Raw genomic sequence first — 13803 nt, 5'->3', positions numbered from 1 at the left:
CTTCATACAATTTTCAAAATTCATTTTCGAACCAGCACACATACAGCAAATCAAGGCACATATTTTGTTTTTCAAACTGAAGTATATGTGAAAATGAAAGAAAGCAATTGAAATATCATTTTAGTTATGTTAAGAAACACTAATTTTATTCATGACAAAAAAAAAAGTTCGTATTTTTTTTTTTTTTTTGTTTTGTTTTAGGTTAAATTCACAAAATGCTTTCTATAACACAAAGTATCTAATATTTTCCTATAAATGATAAGAAAAAAATCCTTTAAAACAAGTATTTTTGATTCTGAATAATTTTATTCATGCATTGTCTTTCATACATTTATACATTAGAAATATACTTAAAAAGAGCTGCAGTTTGAATGTGTAGAAACCAAATATAAAAGGAGCCTTTTCATGTTTCATCAATAAAATTTCTCATTAAATTCACAGAATGTTTTTACATTGCTTAAGATAAGAAGAAAACATATTTTTAAATTAATATAATATTGAACAGTCTTAATCTTGAGCTAGTTTGTAAAATAGCTTAACATTTTTCAAAAAAAGTAAGGAAAATATAACAACTACTGTTTTTGATTTTGATACTTATGTTTTTCATCTGACCTTATTCCCAGATTGAACTTATTGCAAAATACAAATGTTTAACAAATGGTGACATTTTTTCTGAAATGTAAATAAAAGATAGCAATATTATGCGCTAAATGCGAGTCCAAATGCTTAATAAAGGATTTTATAAATTTTAGAATTTTTTAAAGTGTAATCAAGTATAAAACAGTTTATTATTATAAGTAGATATACTATAATCACATATTATGTCACTGTATAGAAAAGTAAAATACATACATGTGGGGCCATTTAGGGGGAATTCTTTCAATCTTCAGTCGTTCTCTTTCTTCTTTATCCAATAAAATATAATCAACTAAATAAAAAGAGACAATTGATTGAACATGATGTATAATTATAAATACCAATTCTTATTATATTACCTTTTTTCATACAAATATTAAAAATTTATGATCATTCATAATTCTGTTGTCACAAGAACAGCTTTAAATATTCCCATGATTAACATATTTTCTTTAAAAAAAATGTTTGAAATGTTATATTTACTGAGAAGTGAAAAAGATACTATATATTCTTTCCAGAAAGACACATTTTACTTCACATTCAAATATGGGAAAGTGTCCATTAAATTAACCTACATAGTAATGAAAGCATTTAGAGGTACAATGTGAAAAGTTGAAAGAGAAAAAAAAGCGCACATTTTACCAACTGTTTTCGTGGTTTCAGAATACTGTTTGCAACAATGCAGAACTTAATTTATTTGTTGGCAGAGAACTTGACGTCAATTAAGTGGTGGAAGAAGCAACTCAGCCTTTACAAAAATACAACAATTGATTGGAACAGTTTTATGAGAGAGGTGCATTCTCTACATCTAAACCTATAAACAAGTAAGTGAATTAGGTAGTTCTGGAAAAAATATGGAATTAAATGAAAATCCGTTTGTTCAGGGAGAAAAAAAAAGGGGGGGGCTGGTGAGATTCCTCCATATTACTGAATATTTGGTGCATTATCCTATAAACAAATAAATGAATGGGTAGTTCTGGAAGAATTATGGAATTAAATGGAAATATGTTCATTCAGGGAAAAAAAAAGGGGGGGCTGGTGAGATTCCTCTATAACACTGAATATTTCGTGGATTATGTAGAGAAACTGGTGAATTCTTTCTCCTTAAGTTCCGAATAGACTGAATTTTGCAACCACACTCATGGCAAAAATTGCCAACCATGTACAAGAGGGACTGATGATTTATTCAGACTGCTAGCGAGCATATAGAACACAGAAACTGGAAAAAGCAGATTAAAGACATTTTACTGTTAACTATAAATTTCATTTTGTTCATTCAATAATAGCTGCCTGAAATACTATGACACTCTGCTAAGTGGCAGAATAAAAATCAAAGAGTCATAGTCCACCATCATCATGAGTCTTACGAAATACCAAAAATTCTTGGAATAACAAAATGTTTCTGATACCATATTAAAAGCAATTGAGGAAGCATGGCAGCTACAAAATGTATGTGTGGCTATAAACCTGGCATCAACTTGGCGTTTAAAAAACAAGGCTGTAATAATACGAAAGTACCAATTATTGTAGCTTAGCAATGTAAATATCCATTCACTGTTCATTCCAACTTAGCATATTTATTTGAATATTACTGCAGATAAACACCTAACAGGAAAACATTTTGAAGCTGAAATTATTGTTTTTGTTTGAAAATGGGTTTGACATTTTGAAAACAAAGATTTTATTATAGGTGCAGATTAATAAACAAATATGTAAAAATGACAATCTGTCTCTCTCTCTTTATATATCCGCCTAGCAAGGACTGAATGGATATGACTACTAAACACTGGTAAGTCTGACCCAGATTCCTAGCCCTATATACGATATTTCATGATTTTCTACATGGGTTGTTTGAATAAGAACTAGTTTCCCTCAGTAAGTGCTTCTCAAAGACATCCCTTCCTTAAGAGAGAGAGCCTTGCCAGCTTTACAATAATCCAAAGTAATCCAATTCTACTCTCTCTATACATATATACATAAGTTAAAATTTTTTATTCAAAGAGAAAGAAGATATGTACACCCCAAAAAATATATTTAGCTGTTAATCTGAATTCAAATTAAGAAACTTTTAATACAAGAAACTAATAAAATATGAAAAACTTAACTGTTCCTCTAAGCATTGCGCCTGTTCATTATGCTTGCTACATAGGATACCAGTATAATTCAAAATATTTTGTTCATATAATTTAATAATAACAATAATAATAATAATAAAAGGTAGATAATGAAAGAAGCACAAATTTGTCCTGACAGAGTGGCTTGCAATTACAGCTCTGTGTCCTACATGGATATATGTCCTGGAATTAACAATTCATTTAAAGATTCATCAAAATAAATTTAGTTTCCGTAGTATGACCATTTATGGATTGTATTATTTTTGGAGCCTTGCCCTAGCAGCATTGGGTGTATAATGATATGCTATATGAAGCATATTTTTATGTGTGAGGAGTGACATATCAGCAGTGGTGTTTCCAATATGTCAACATATGTATGCTCTGTATGAAGACGACATGGAACATTTTTATCAACCACCATACTAACCTGGCCTACGCTGTCACTGCATATGGCATAATAAATCACTGGGCTCAAAACTAACCTGTCTCATATCCCATAGTCCAACGTCTGCACTGTTGATGTGATATAGGTTTGTGGCGTCATAGTCGGGAAGCAGTGACTTACGAGACCAACCGACAACGTAACAGACCACTGGTTCTTCATTCTCTCTCGAGCTCTCATATTACATACACACATTCACTAACATCTGTAACTTTGCAACTGTGCAATAGTTTCCAAAAATTTCTTTTTAAATGAACAAGCCAAATTTTGGCTTCAATTTCTGCAAGCATAAGCATCAGTGTTTCATAATTCAGTAAAAAGAATGGAAGGAGAGAAAAGAACAATTATGAAAACTTCAAAAGAATTTAATTATCTTATTTTTAAATTGAAAGAAAGAATCAATTTCACATTTATACTACTAAGTTTAAAAATTATATTAAACAATATAATTGAAAATGGAAATATAGATAAATTATAATTGAAAAAAAATGTGAAAGTTTTCAGATTTTAAATTATGCCCAAAGGAAACTTTTTTAAAACATTTTGCGCATTTGAAAATTTTTTAAACATTTGAAACCTTTATTTAATAAATATCATGTTCTTTGCATTTAAACTATAAAATTCAATTCAGCAGCAATATCGTAGAATAATTTTAAAATTAGCATATGTTTAGAATTTCCAATACACAGTCTTGTGCGATGGAGATAAAAAATTTTTTTTCCCGTACAATGTTGCTATTGCTCGCTTTGAAATTGTTGAGTTTGTTAATCAAAAATTTGTTAAAGTGCTACAAAACATGAAATCGATAATAAAACAAATTCCAAATTATGGCTTCCAGATCCCCATATTCAGTGGAAGATTACGTTATTCAAAATTTGATGGCTCTAAGTACCGTTGTTTTATCACAATGTGAGAAACATATATACATTTATGCAAATTATTCATTATTTAATTTCTTTAAACATAACACAGGCGATAATATTTGTTGGCAACAATTTGAAAAGTGATTCACCATTTACAGTGAATCGATGCAAAATGACAAAATGAAATTAATAGCCCTTCTGGGCTAACACCCTTAGAGCTAAAAATGGTTTATTATCTTGTAGAATTATGGGATAAACAATTTGAGGAAATTACTCATTTTAAATTAATTTAAAATATCAAATAGATTGGACAAAAATAGAAAAAAACTATAGTTTTCACAAAAAAATATTTGCCTTAAAATGAATATATAGCATTGGAAAAAGAATTATTTAACAAAATATCTTATTTAAAAAGATATATAAACTCTGAATAATAAAGAAACACCCACTGATATGCACTAAATTTTAATTTTAAATTATTTCAAAGAAAATCATACTCCTTGCATGCATCTCACAGAAGTTATAGATTTCATACTTTGTTTACCTGGTACCAATGCAGTTATAGAAAAAGGTGTTTTCTATTAAGACTAATTCATGGACAACAGAAAAACCACTGTTGAACTTCAATAACATAAAGGCAATGATTATAACTAAATGTAATTTTGACTGCAATATTTGTGAGGAGCTCAAAAGATAAATTGAAAACTGCAATGAACTACTAAAAAGGTTCAATTAGTTTCAAAATACAACTAATCATTTGTACAAATTACATATACTTTAAATCTCTTTATATGTTTTTAATGTATTTGCATGTTTCTTTTCTTTTCTCGAGTGATGAGGGGAAGTCAAAATCCCAAATTACTCCACGGGAAAGAACGGCAATCCTATACTTTCAGACCCATAAAAAAAAAAAAAAAAAAAAAAAAAAAAAAAAAATACAACTTAGAAGATAAACGGATACTTACTTATACCTTGTTTAACAGCAGTGTAATAATTTTCTTTTACTTCTTCACGCAATTTTTCAACTTTCTTTGGAAAAGCAGATAAATATTCTTTATTAATTTTTGATCTCTTGCATAAGTTTTCAAAGGTGAATTTTGGGTCAGGAATATCCTCATTGGTGATTCCATTTTTAACATAATACCAGTACCTCTTTATAAAAAAAAAGTTAAAGTAAGCAAAAGTTCGTTTAAAAAGCAAAGTAATATACAAAGGCTGTCTGCACATTTTTTAGACAATTTTTATTACATTTACAGAAATATTTTGCTTAAAATTTTTGTGTTTTAAATGTTCTATTTGATAACCCTTATCCTTCACTATCTTTCTACACCATAATTTACATGACAACAAAACTTTTTTTTAGTAGCAGAAGAGTTATTTTATCCCATTGGTCTTGAACAGCTTTCCAAGTTCTATGGAAGGCTGTAGGTCGATGTCTGAACAATCCGCTTTTTAAAAGTCTAAAAGGTGCAAAAATCTGTGGATGATATATCAGGAGATTTAGTACGGATATAAGTGAAGGGTATGGGCTTGACACACATTTCTTGTTCCATATTTTCCAGGAAATGAATAGTGGATTTTGAGGTGCAACTTCTTGCTTTGTCTTGATGCAGTTCTACTGATTGATGGCAATGTGAGTAAAGAGAAGGTATTTCATATTTGGAAATTAGGTATAAAATATGCTCCTGATAATATGTGGAGTCCATCTTAACAGTTTTCTGCACTCTTTTTAATTTTTATCTGTCATTATGTCAAAAACCCACAACAATCATAAATCCCCTTGAAAAACTTCTTTGAAACTCTTTATATATCTTTTCTACATTCTAGGATTTTTTTAAAATTCTCTTTGATGATAATAAATGGATCTCTTTATTGCCGTCATTGAAATATACCCAAGACTTATCTACCGTGACAACTTTTTTCCATTTTTGTCCAAATAATTATTTCCCATAGAAAATTCTGCAGCATGCTCTGCTTTCAGCGATATGTCGTGAAGAAAGAAAATGCACATTAGATTTTTTGCCTTTCTGAGATTCAACTCAGCATTAATCACTTTGTTTACAGTTGGCACTGAGCAAATGCTCAGTGCCAACTGTGATTATGCAACTGTTATTTTATTTCCAAGATTTTCATTTAACATTAAAGTTTTTACCTTTCCAACATTTGAAACATCCCATTTTTTCCTTGGATATGTATTTTGAACACTTTTTCTCATTGAAGCCAAACTTTGATGTTTTTTCCCTTTCTTTTGACAATATTATCTACCATTACCTGAGATACTGAAAAATCATGGCTTTCACAGCATTTTTTAATAACTAAATATAAATAATTTCCTTTGGAAAAAGTACAAACATATGTTTCCAATACTTTGTGGTGCATGAGGATTCTTTTTTCTTTAAATAATAATTTAAAAAAATACCCTTCCATCCACTGCTTCTTTAAAAACCCCACTTAGCATGAAAAGAAAATTGTCAAATAACAGACGACATAAAAAAACTTTTCCAAGCAGGCGATTTATTTTATTAGCAAAGCAAATTCCCCTAAAGAATGTGCAAACAACCTCTGTGAACTTCAATAAAACTGAGATATAAGTGATATTTTCTGGATTACACAAAAATTTAAGACAGTAGTACATAAAAGAAAAGAAATTGCTACAGAAAAAAACAAAAAATGACAAAAATACATTTCAGAATAAAATGACATAATTATATTTTGTCACACAGAAAAATAATAACAAAAGTTGCCCAACAAGTTAAATTAATTTTGAAAGATACAGTTCTTAAAACATTTTATGGAATAAGAAGTTAAATTTTTAGATTACTTGAGAGGGAAATATTTCATTTTATACAGATTATTTTTTAAATAATAAAAACTCAGATATCAGATTCTCTACAGATTATGTCATGCTATTGTAAAACAGCATTCAAAGATTATTGCGTTATAGAGTCGTCAGGGTTCTTTCAAAAGGAAATTTTGAAAAATCAATTTTGTCTTTGTTGAAATGGAGCTCAAATCTTTCTAAATGCTAACTGGATATGCTAACCACTATCAGAGGCATTAATGAAAATTATAAATACAAACAAAGATAGACTTAAAATTTGGCACTGAGACTCAAATTTTGGACTTTATATGTTTTTTCTTATATTTTTTTCTTCCTGGCCAGTTCCATTTTTTGATTATATGGCCAGCTTGTGCCGGCTATGAGGATCGGGGCTGTGCCCTTATAACGATAATGATAATAATGATACAAACCACTACGGCAAAAGCATATATGGAAGAAAGGCCTTTGATTCTTTGCATTCCCTCTCTCCTTTTAAAAGGTAAGTAGGGAAAAGAGGCAATAGGGCCAAATCAAGGTAATAAAAAGTTATTGTCTGGTGCTTTTTACTTTAAGTGTCATTAGCCTTTTTTTTCAGGGTTTAATTACTAAAATTAAAAGCATAGGAACTATATGGATGGCAGACAGGAAAGATTAATAAAAATAAATAATAAATAAAAAAAATCTGAAAGGTTTCAGATTTAAAATTACATCCAAATGGGCTTTTTTTAATGGTTTGTGTGTTACGTTACCTTTATTTATTAAATATCATGTTCTTTGCACTTAAAACATAAAATTCAGTTCAACAACAATGTACCAAAATAATTTTAAAATGAGTATATCTTTAGAATTTCTGATACACAGTTCAGCACGCTGGAGATAAAATAGTCCCCCCCCCCGTAGAGTGTTACCATTGCTCACTTTTAAATCGTTGAGTTTGTTAATCAAAAGTTCGTTAAAGTTTTACAAAATATGAAATTGGTAATAAAACAAATTCCGAATTTCAAATTTGGGCTATCAGATGCCCATATTCACAGTAGGATTACATCATTCAAAAGTGGATGGCTCTAGGTTCAGTTGTTTTATCACAATGCAAGAAACATACATACATTTATGCAGATTCTTCAAATATAATACAGGGTGATTGTGTTTGGTGGCAGCGATTTGTAAAGTGCAAGCCGCTTATAGGGTTCCGACACCAAAAACACAAAATCAAAACAATAGTCCTTGAGGGACAAAGCCCCTTTGGACTAACAAAATTATAAAATAATTAAAGTTAAATAAAAATTTATAAATTAAATTAAATTAATGACAAAGCTTTAAAAAATAAAATACTGGACCTTGTTTATTTTGGGCTATGGCTAGAATCACAGTTTCCTTCAAAAACTAGGAGTACTGAAGCCAGACTTCATGTAAATGTGTGTAAGTAATGTAAGTACTAATATCGAATGTAAATAATATAGTAAAATGTGCAATTTCGAAGGATGGTAGAACCAAAAATCATTCCTTTTCCATGACATCAGTTAAAAAAAGGTCAAATGGTTATTTTTTCACTAATTAGAATACAGAGAATGATAGAAAAGGTATGCGATTATGGAAGAGGATTTTAACCAAAAAAAAAAAAAAAATTAGGTACAAAGACAGAAATAGAAGAGTGAAATATGATTCCTCCTGCCAATACAATTTTTTAAAAAAAGTCAGTCTCAAAATCTGAGGATGATCTGTAAACTTTTTATAAGTGACAATTTTCATATCCTTTAGTTGGTTACAGTTCTCAAAGTTCATGGGTGCTCTTTTCCATGAGAAGTCACTAGTGTTGGGTGTATTTGAGCCATTTGTCCTAGTATTTTGCGATGTTAAGCCCTTTGCAATTTGTAGTGCACTTAAGAATATAAAGAATAGTTCCCCTTCATTATCCTGTTGCAAATTGTGCATAACTGAAACAGTCTATGATGAATGTGAAGATTATGATAACTAAGGCGATCGCCAGTGGTAGTTTTGGATATGAAAATTCCCATACATGCTCTTGTAAACTACTATACTTCTTAAAAGGTAAGAGTTTCAACTTATAGATGGCCATTTTTTTCGTCTTAAAAGTTTCAATTTCCATTAAGAGAAAGGCATATATTATTAATTAGTATTCTATTCTCAACTAGTTTTTAATAAATTTTTATTATTATATTAAAATATTACAAGATTGAAAAAAGGAAACTGGTTCAAATTCTTAAAAAAAGAAGTAATGGCGCATACATAATATAGATTCTGGGTTAGAAATGCAATTTATCTCAAAAACTGAGATGTACCAATGCTGGGCTCTATCACAGTTTAAGCTCAATTTTTTTTTAAAGGGAAAAAATCTTGAAAATAAACTAAATCCAAATTTTGGAATTTTACTAAACTTAGACTTTTGAGTTTGCTAACTGAATGTTACACTCACTACAGTACAAAAACAAATGGAAGGAATCCTTAATTCTTAATGCTTTCATACACTAAAATGAATTAAGCAAAGAATTATAGCACCAAAAATGAATCTAGAATAATAATCCTTCTATTTAGGATATTTAAAAATACTCTAAGAAACTTAACTATAGCTTACTAAAATTTCGAAATGAAATAAAACTATTAATGTACTTAGTCAAAATACATAAGAGAATCAAAATTTTCTGTAACATTAAAATGAAGAAATTCATTTTAATTTGAAGATAAATTTTGAAAACAAGAATTACTTCTAAGCTTTCACCAGAAGGTTGCTCCGGTATGACAGTATATTTATTTCTTTGTGCTCGTGGGCTCATTGGTCTAAAAATAAAGAAGAAAAAGACAATTCATAAAATATTACAGACAATACATTAATTCATAAAATATTATCGAAGATGAAATTTCAGGCAGCTAAATTTATGAGTGGAATACCATAATTAATTTTTTTAATTGAAAAAATTTCACAGAAATCACAATAATCTCCTAGAAGTGAATTAACTACTTTAAATGTTTAATTTAAGACCTCAATCAATTAGAAATTATTTTTTGCTATACATGCCTACAGCAATTGGCAGAGGACTACTATTAAAAAAACTCAGTTAAATTTTTCTAACTGCAAACTTAAGACTTATGATTCAAAGGGGGGAAAAAATGGGAAATTAACAATCTTATTGGTTAACATAATAAAAGAAGTTCACCAGCAGCCAAGCAATAAAGTCAGGAGTTAAGTTTAGAGTTCAAATTTTGGTTAACAGGCTGGTCGCATGAACACTTTTATGATTTTCCTTATGTGTAACTCATATACGAGCTCACTTAGAAAGTCCTCCCCAAAAGCATCCCTCCCCTTAGGCAGATAGCCCTCAAGTGCTGATAGCCTCAAGTGCAGATAGCTCTCAAGTACTCAAGTGTAAACCAAATCAAACTAAGCTAAACATAATCAAAGAATATATCTGTTAACAACTCAAAATACTTCAGCTTAGTTATTTGAAATTTCATGTATTTACATACTGTTATGCATATTGACACTAATAAAGAATAACAAGAAATTTAGTAAATACAGTAATCTGTACTTTTCTGGAAGGGGACGAACACAAAGCAGAATCTGAAATTTTACAAGATTTAAATATGAATATCTGGATTGCAGGAATCAGAAATCTTTCTAAATCCAAAATACTAAATATAGAAATGTATTTAAAAAATAATATAAAAAAATCTGAAAGAGAGATAACAAATAAGTTTAAATGGAAAGCTACTTAAAAACGATCATGTTCCAGATATTATAAAATTTTATACTTGATTCTCTTACTTATGTTTTGAAGCCCCACTTTGTTGGATTTATAAAATGAGCTGCTTTGGTACTAATGATAGTAATAGTACTAATAATGGCTCTTAAGTATTTCATAATTTTTCTGAACTATAAAACATTAGTAATTTGATAAATCAGATCTGATTTTGAATACGTAATTAAAGTTTCACTTTTAATCAGTATTAAAGAATAATTTTAGTACAGAACTTAAGATTATTTGCCAGAATAAGCAAAAATTGCTTATTTTGGCGGTTAATGCTCAGCAAAACAGCATTTGCATTAACTCTGAGTATTTGCTGTTAACTTCATGAAACTGTTAGTCTCAAATATATCCATCAAACTTTGAAAATAAACATATGAATCTCTTTGTATCTTTTTAAAGATGCATAGCAGATATTTTACTGCTTTTAGTAAAAATCAGAGTTATTTAAAAAGTAAACTACTGTAGTGGGTGTGGAAAAAAAAAAAAAAAAAAAAAAAAAAAAAAAACCTATGTTTCTGAAATCAAATAATATACTAAATACAATTTTTTATTCCAATTATAGCTTTACAATTCAATGTATGCCATTATTGAAAAAAAAATAAATGAATAAAAGTAATGTCAGTTTTAAGGTCTGCAAATGAGATCTTATAAATGTTACAAAAAATTTTTTAGTCCCCATACTACTGGAATTGATAAGCGAAACTGCAGAAAACTTCATGAGTTCCAATATACTCACAAATGTATGCCATTATTGAAAAAATAAATAAATGAATAAAAGTAATATCAGTTTTAAGGTCTGCAAATGAGATCTTATAAATGTTACAAAAAAATTTGTTAGTCCCCATACTGCTGGAGTTGATAAGCGAAACTGCAGAAAACTTCATGAGTTCCAATATACTCACATATGGTTACAGTGTGGTGTGAAACATTAAAGTTTGGAGTGATGTTTGTATTTCTTTAAGGAAAATTATCAAACAGTAACAATGGATGAGAATGATAAGCTACAATGCATCAGAATTTTTTTTTTTTTTGTTCCAGAACTTTTCAGAAGGTGCATAAATAAAACTGATCTGTAGTTTCTGCCCATACAGCTACGGATTTGATAAAAGTGTTACGGAGGCTATTTACTTGAACTTTCAGTCTCTTGACATGGAGGTACTGTATAGCCGTCACGGTCAATTCAGCCTTTCAAATTCTTCCTACGGGTTATTTAAAATCGAAGAAGTACATCGAGAAGTGATATACCTTAACTTGAATCAGCATAAAATAGCCACCATATTGCGAGAAATGCAATGAAATGTTCTGGGAAGTTTTGCTATTTGATTCCAGCAGTGTTGAGAATGAGGAAGATGGCATTTAATTATCCTTTTCAGAACTTTATGTTGGCATAGTTTTTATTTTTATCCTAATAATGGCTTACAATACACTGTAGCATTAAAATATGAATAAAAACGAGTTCTTTATATTTACTGCGTTATTTCATCTTAAAAACCATTAGGGTTTTCTACATCTATCTGTACTTACAAATCATTTTACTCTCAGCGTTGAAACTATTTGCGAATATTTCACTTATCTTATTTTGAAAAGAATAATTTATAATTGGAAGTATATGTCTAGGATCAGTATTTAAGGAGATATAATCTGTGGCTTCCTAGCTGAAAATCTTACAGAAAAGGAAATGTCAATATTTTAGAAAAATGCTCATAATTCTTTTTCTCTTAATGCTGAATTAGAGAAACACTAAAATAAGTAATTATTTAAGCTGGATAAAAAAATAGTACACACTGGATTTTAGATTTAACTCTGGTTAATTGACAAATGAAACTGTAACATTTATACTTGTTCATTTATTTAATGAAGTTCAGTATATTATATATGTACATTTAGCATATAATTATTTTATTTAATTAAATCATACTATTTTCTCCCTATAACCAGTTTATAAAGGAAGCTAGGCTAGCCTATATTTGATGGTGCCCTCGCCAAGTTGTTGTTTCATTTATGGTAACTTGAGTAGTTGAATGTTATGAAAACCCTATTATGATGCAATTGGCTGCGTGAATTTGACTGATGGGAAAAGGTTTGTAAGAGCTTATTTGCATGTTGGATGTTGGTTAGGAAGTTGCTTATTTTGTGGTTTACACTATAAAATGGCTGAATGTGGTAAGATTAATTTGAAATTTCTATAGGATCTGGAACGAAGGGGGGGAGCATTAATTGACTGCTGTGTAAATGAAGGTTTACTTAGTAGCAGTTATAAGTGTCCAGTTTGTACAAAGGAAATGCATATGGTGAAATGTCAAGATCATTCAGATGGCTTTGAATAGGTTTGCCGCAAGAAAGGTTCAAATGGTCACCATATAAAGCGTTCCGAATAATGGCTTACAATACACTGTAGCATTAAAATATGAAAAGGGGGCATGATTAGAAAAGGAATATGGTTTGAAGAAAGTTTTTGGATGCTGTTTAGGAATTTTGTTTGCCACAGACTGAAGACAGAGAAATTTCTAAAATTGGTAGGTGGCTATTTCCTTTGTGTAGTGCATAGTGCTTTTTTATATTATTTCATTGTTTAATTTAAAATGCAGTTTATTGAGATTATATATTTTTTGTGCACAATGGCGAGTTTGTGCAATTCTGTAATTTTTTTTAAGTGAAAATAGGTCGATGTGTACATGGATACCAAGTTTGTGCATTTCTTTGACTTGTTATTTTGGCATTGTTCACCAGCGATTTTTGGCGCGAAAATTGCCGTTAAGCAAAGCTAAAATAACGAATCAAAGAACTGCATAAACTCTGTGTCCATGTACCACCAAAAATCACCAAGGGGGCACAGTCAAATATAGTTTTACCAGAAGCTATTTTACAAATAATAACAAGCTTATAAAAATATGAAATGAATAAATTTACTTACTCATCCAGAATTAAAATTTTATCTTTCTGAAGAGATTTCCCTTTTCTTATTTTAGATTTTACAGAAGGTTGTTCTCGAATTTTCTGTATTCATTTAATTAAGGAGCACAGCTAGGCAAGAATATGCTTTCATATTTAAATATTAAGTACATGTCAGTTTATTTAAACTCTTCACATTAGAAAAATTACATGCCAAATACTGCCAAACTAAAAATGATAACAGTAAAAGTACTTTTATTACAAAAATTTT

At 29.4% G+C, this 13803-nt stretch overlaps 1 protein-coding gene across 1 annotated transcript in view; it reads right to left on the bottom strand.

Moving 5' to 3' along the window:
• The window catches only part of LOC118199199 (dynein axonemal heavy chain 3-like), a 229218-nt gene extending 215585 nt beyond the window's left edge, over positions 1 to 13633 (bottom strand). Inside the window, exons 1-4 of the mRNA XM_085820011.1 lie at positions 13555 to 13633; positions 9600 to 9672; positions 5021 to 5207; positions 853 to 928 (exon numbers count right to left, since the gene is read on the bottom strand). Of these exons, the coding sequence (XP_085676137.1) occupies positions 853 to 928; positions 5021 to 5207; positions 9600 to 9668 (332 nt within the window). The 5' untranslated portion in view covers positions 9669 to 9672; positions 13555 to 13633. The remainder of the gene's footprint in view (positions 1 to 852; positions 929 to 5020; positions 5208 to 9599; positions 9673 to 13554) is intronic.
• Positions 13634 to 13803: the final 170 nt, after the last annotated feature.

Source organism: Stegodyphus dumicola, chromosome 7 (assembly GCF_044657685.1).
Source record: "Stegodyphus dumicola isolate Sdum_Otavi_A_Nest chromosome 7, ASM4465768v1".
In the NCBI taxonomy this organism is placed as follows: domain Eukaryota; kingdom Metazoa; phylum Arthropoda; class Arachnida; order Araneae; family Eresidae; genus Stegodyphus; species Stegodyphus dumicola.
This window is presented reverse-complemented; position numbering and strand designations above follow the sequence as displayed.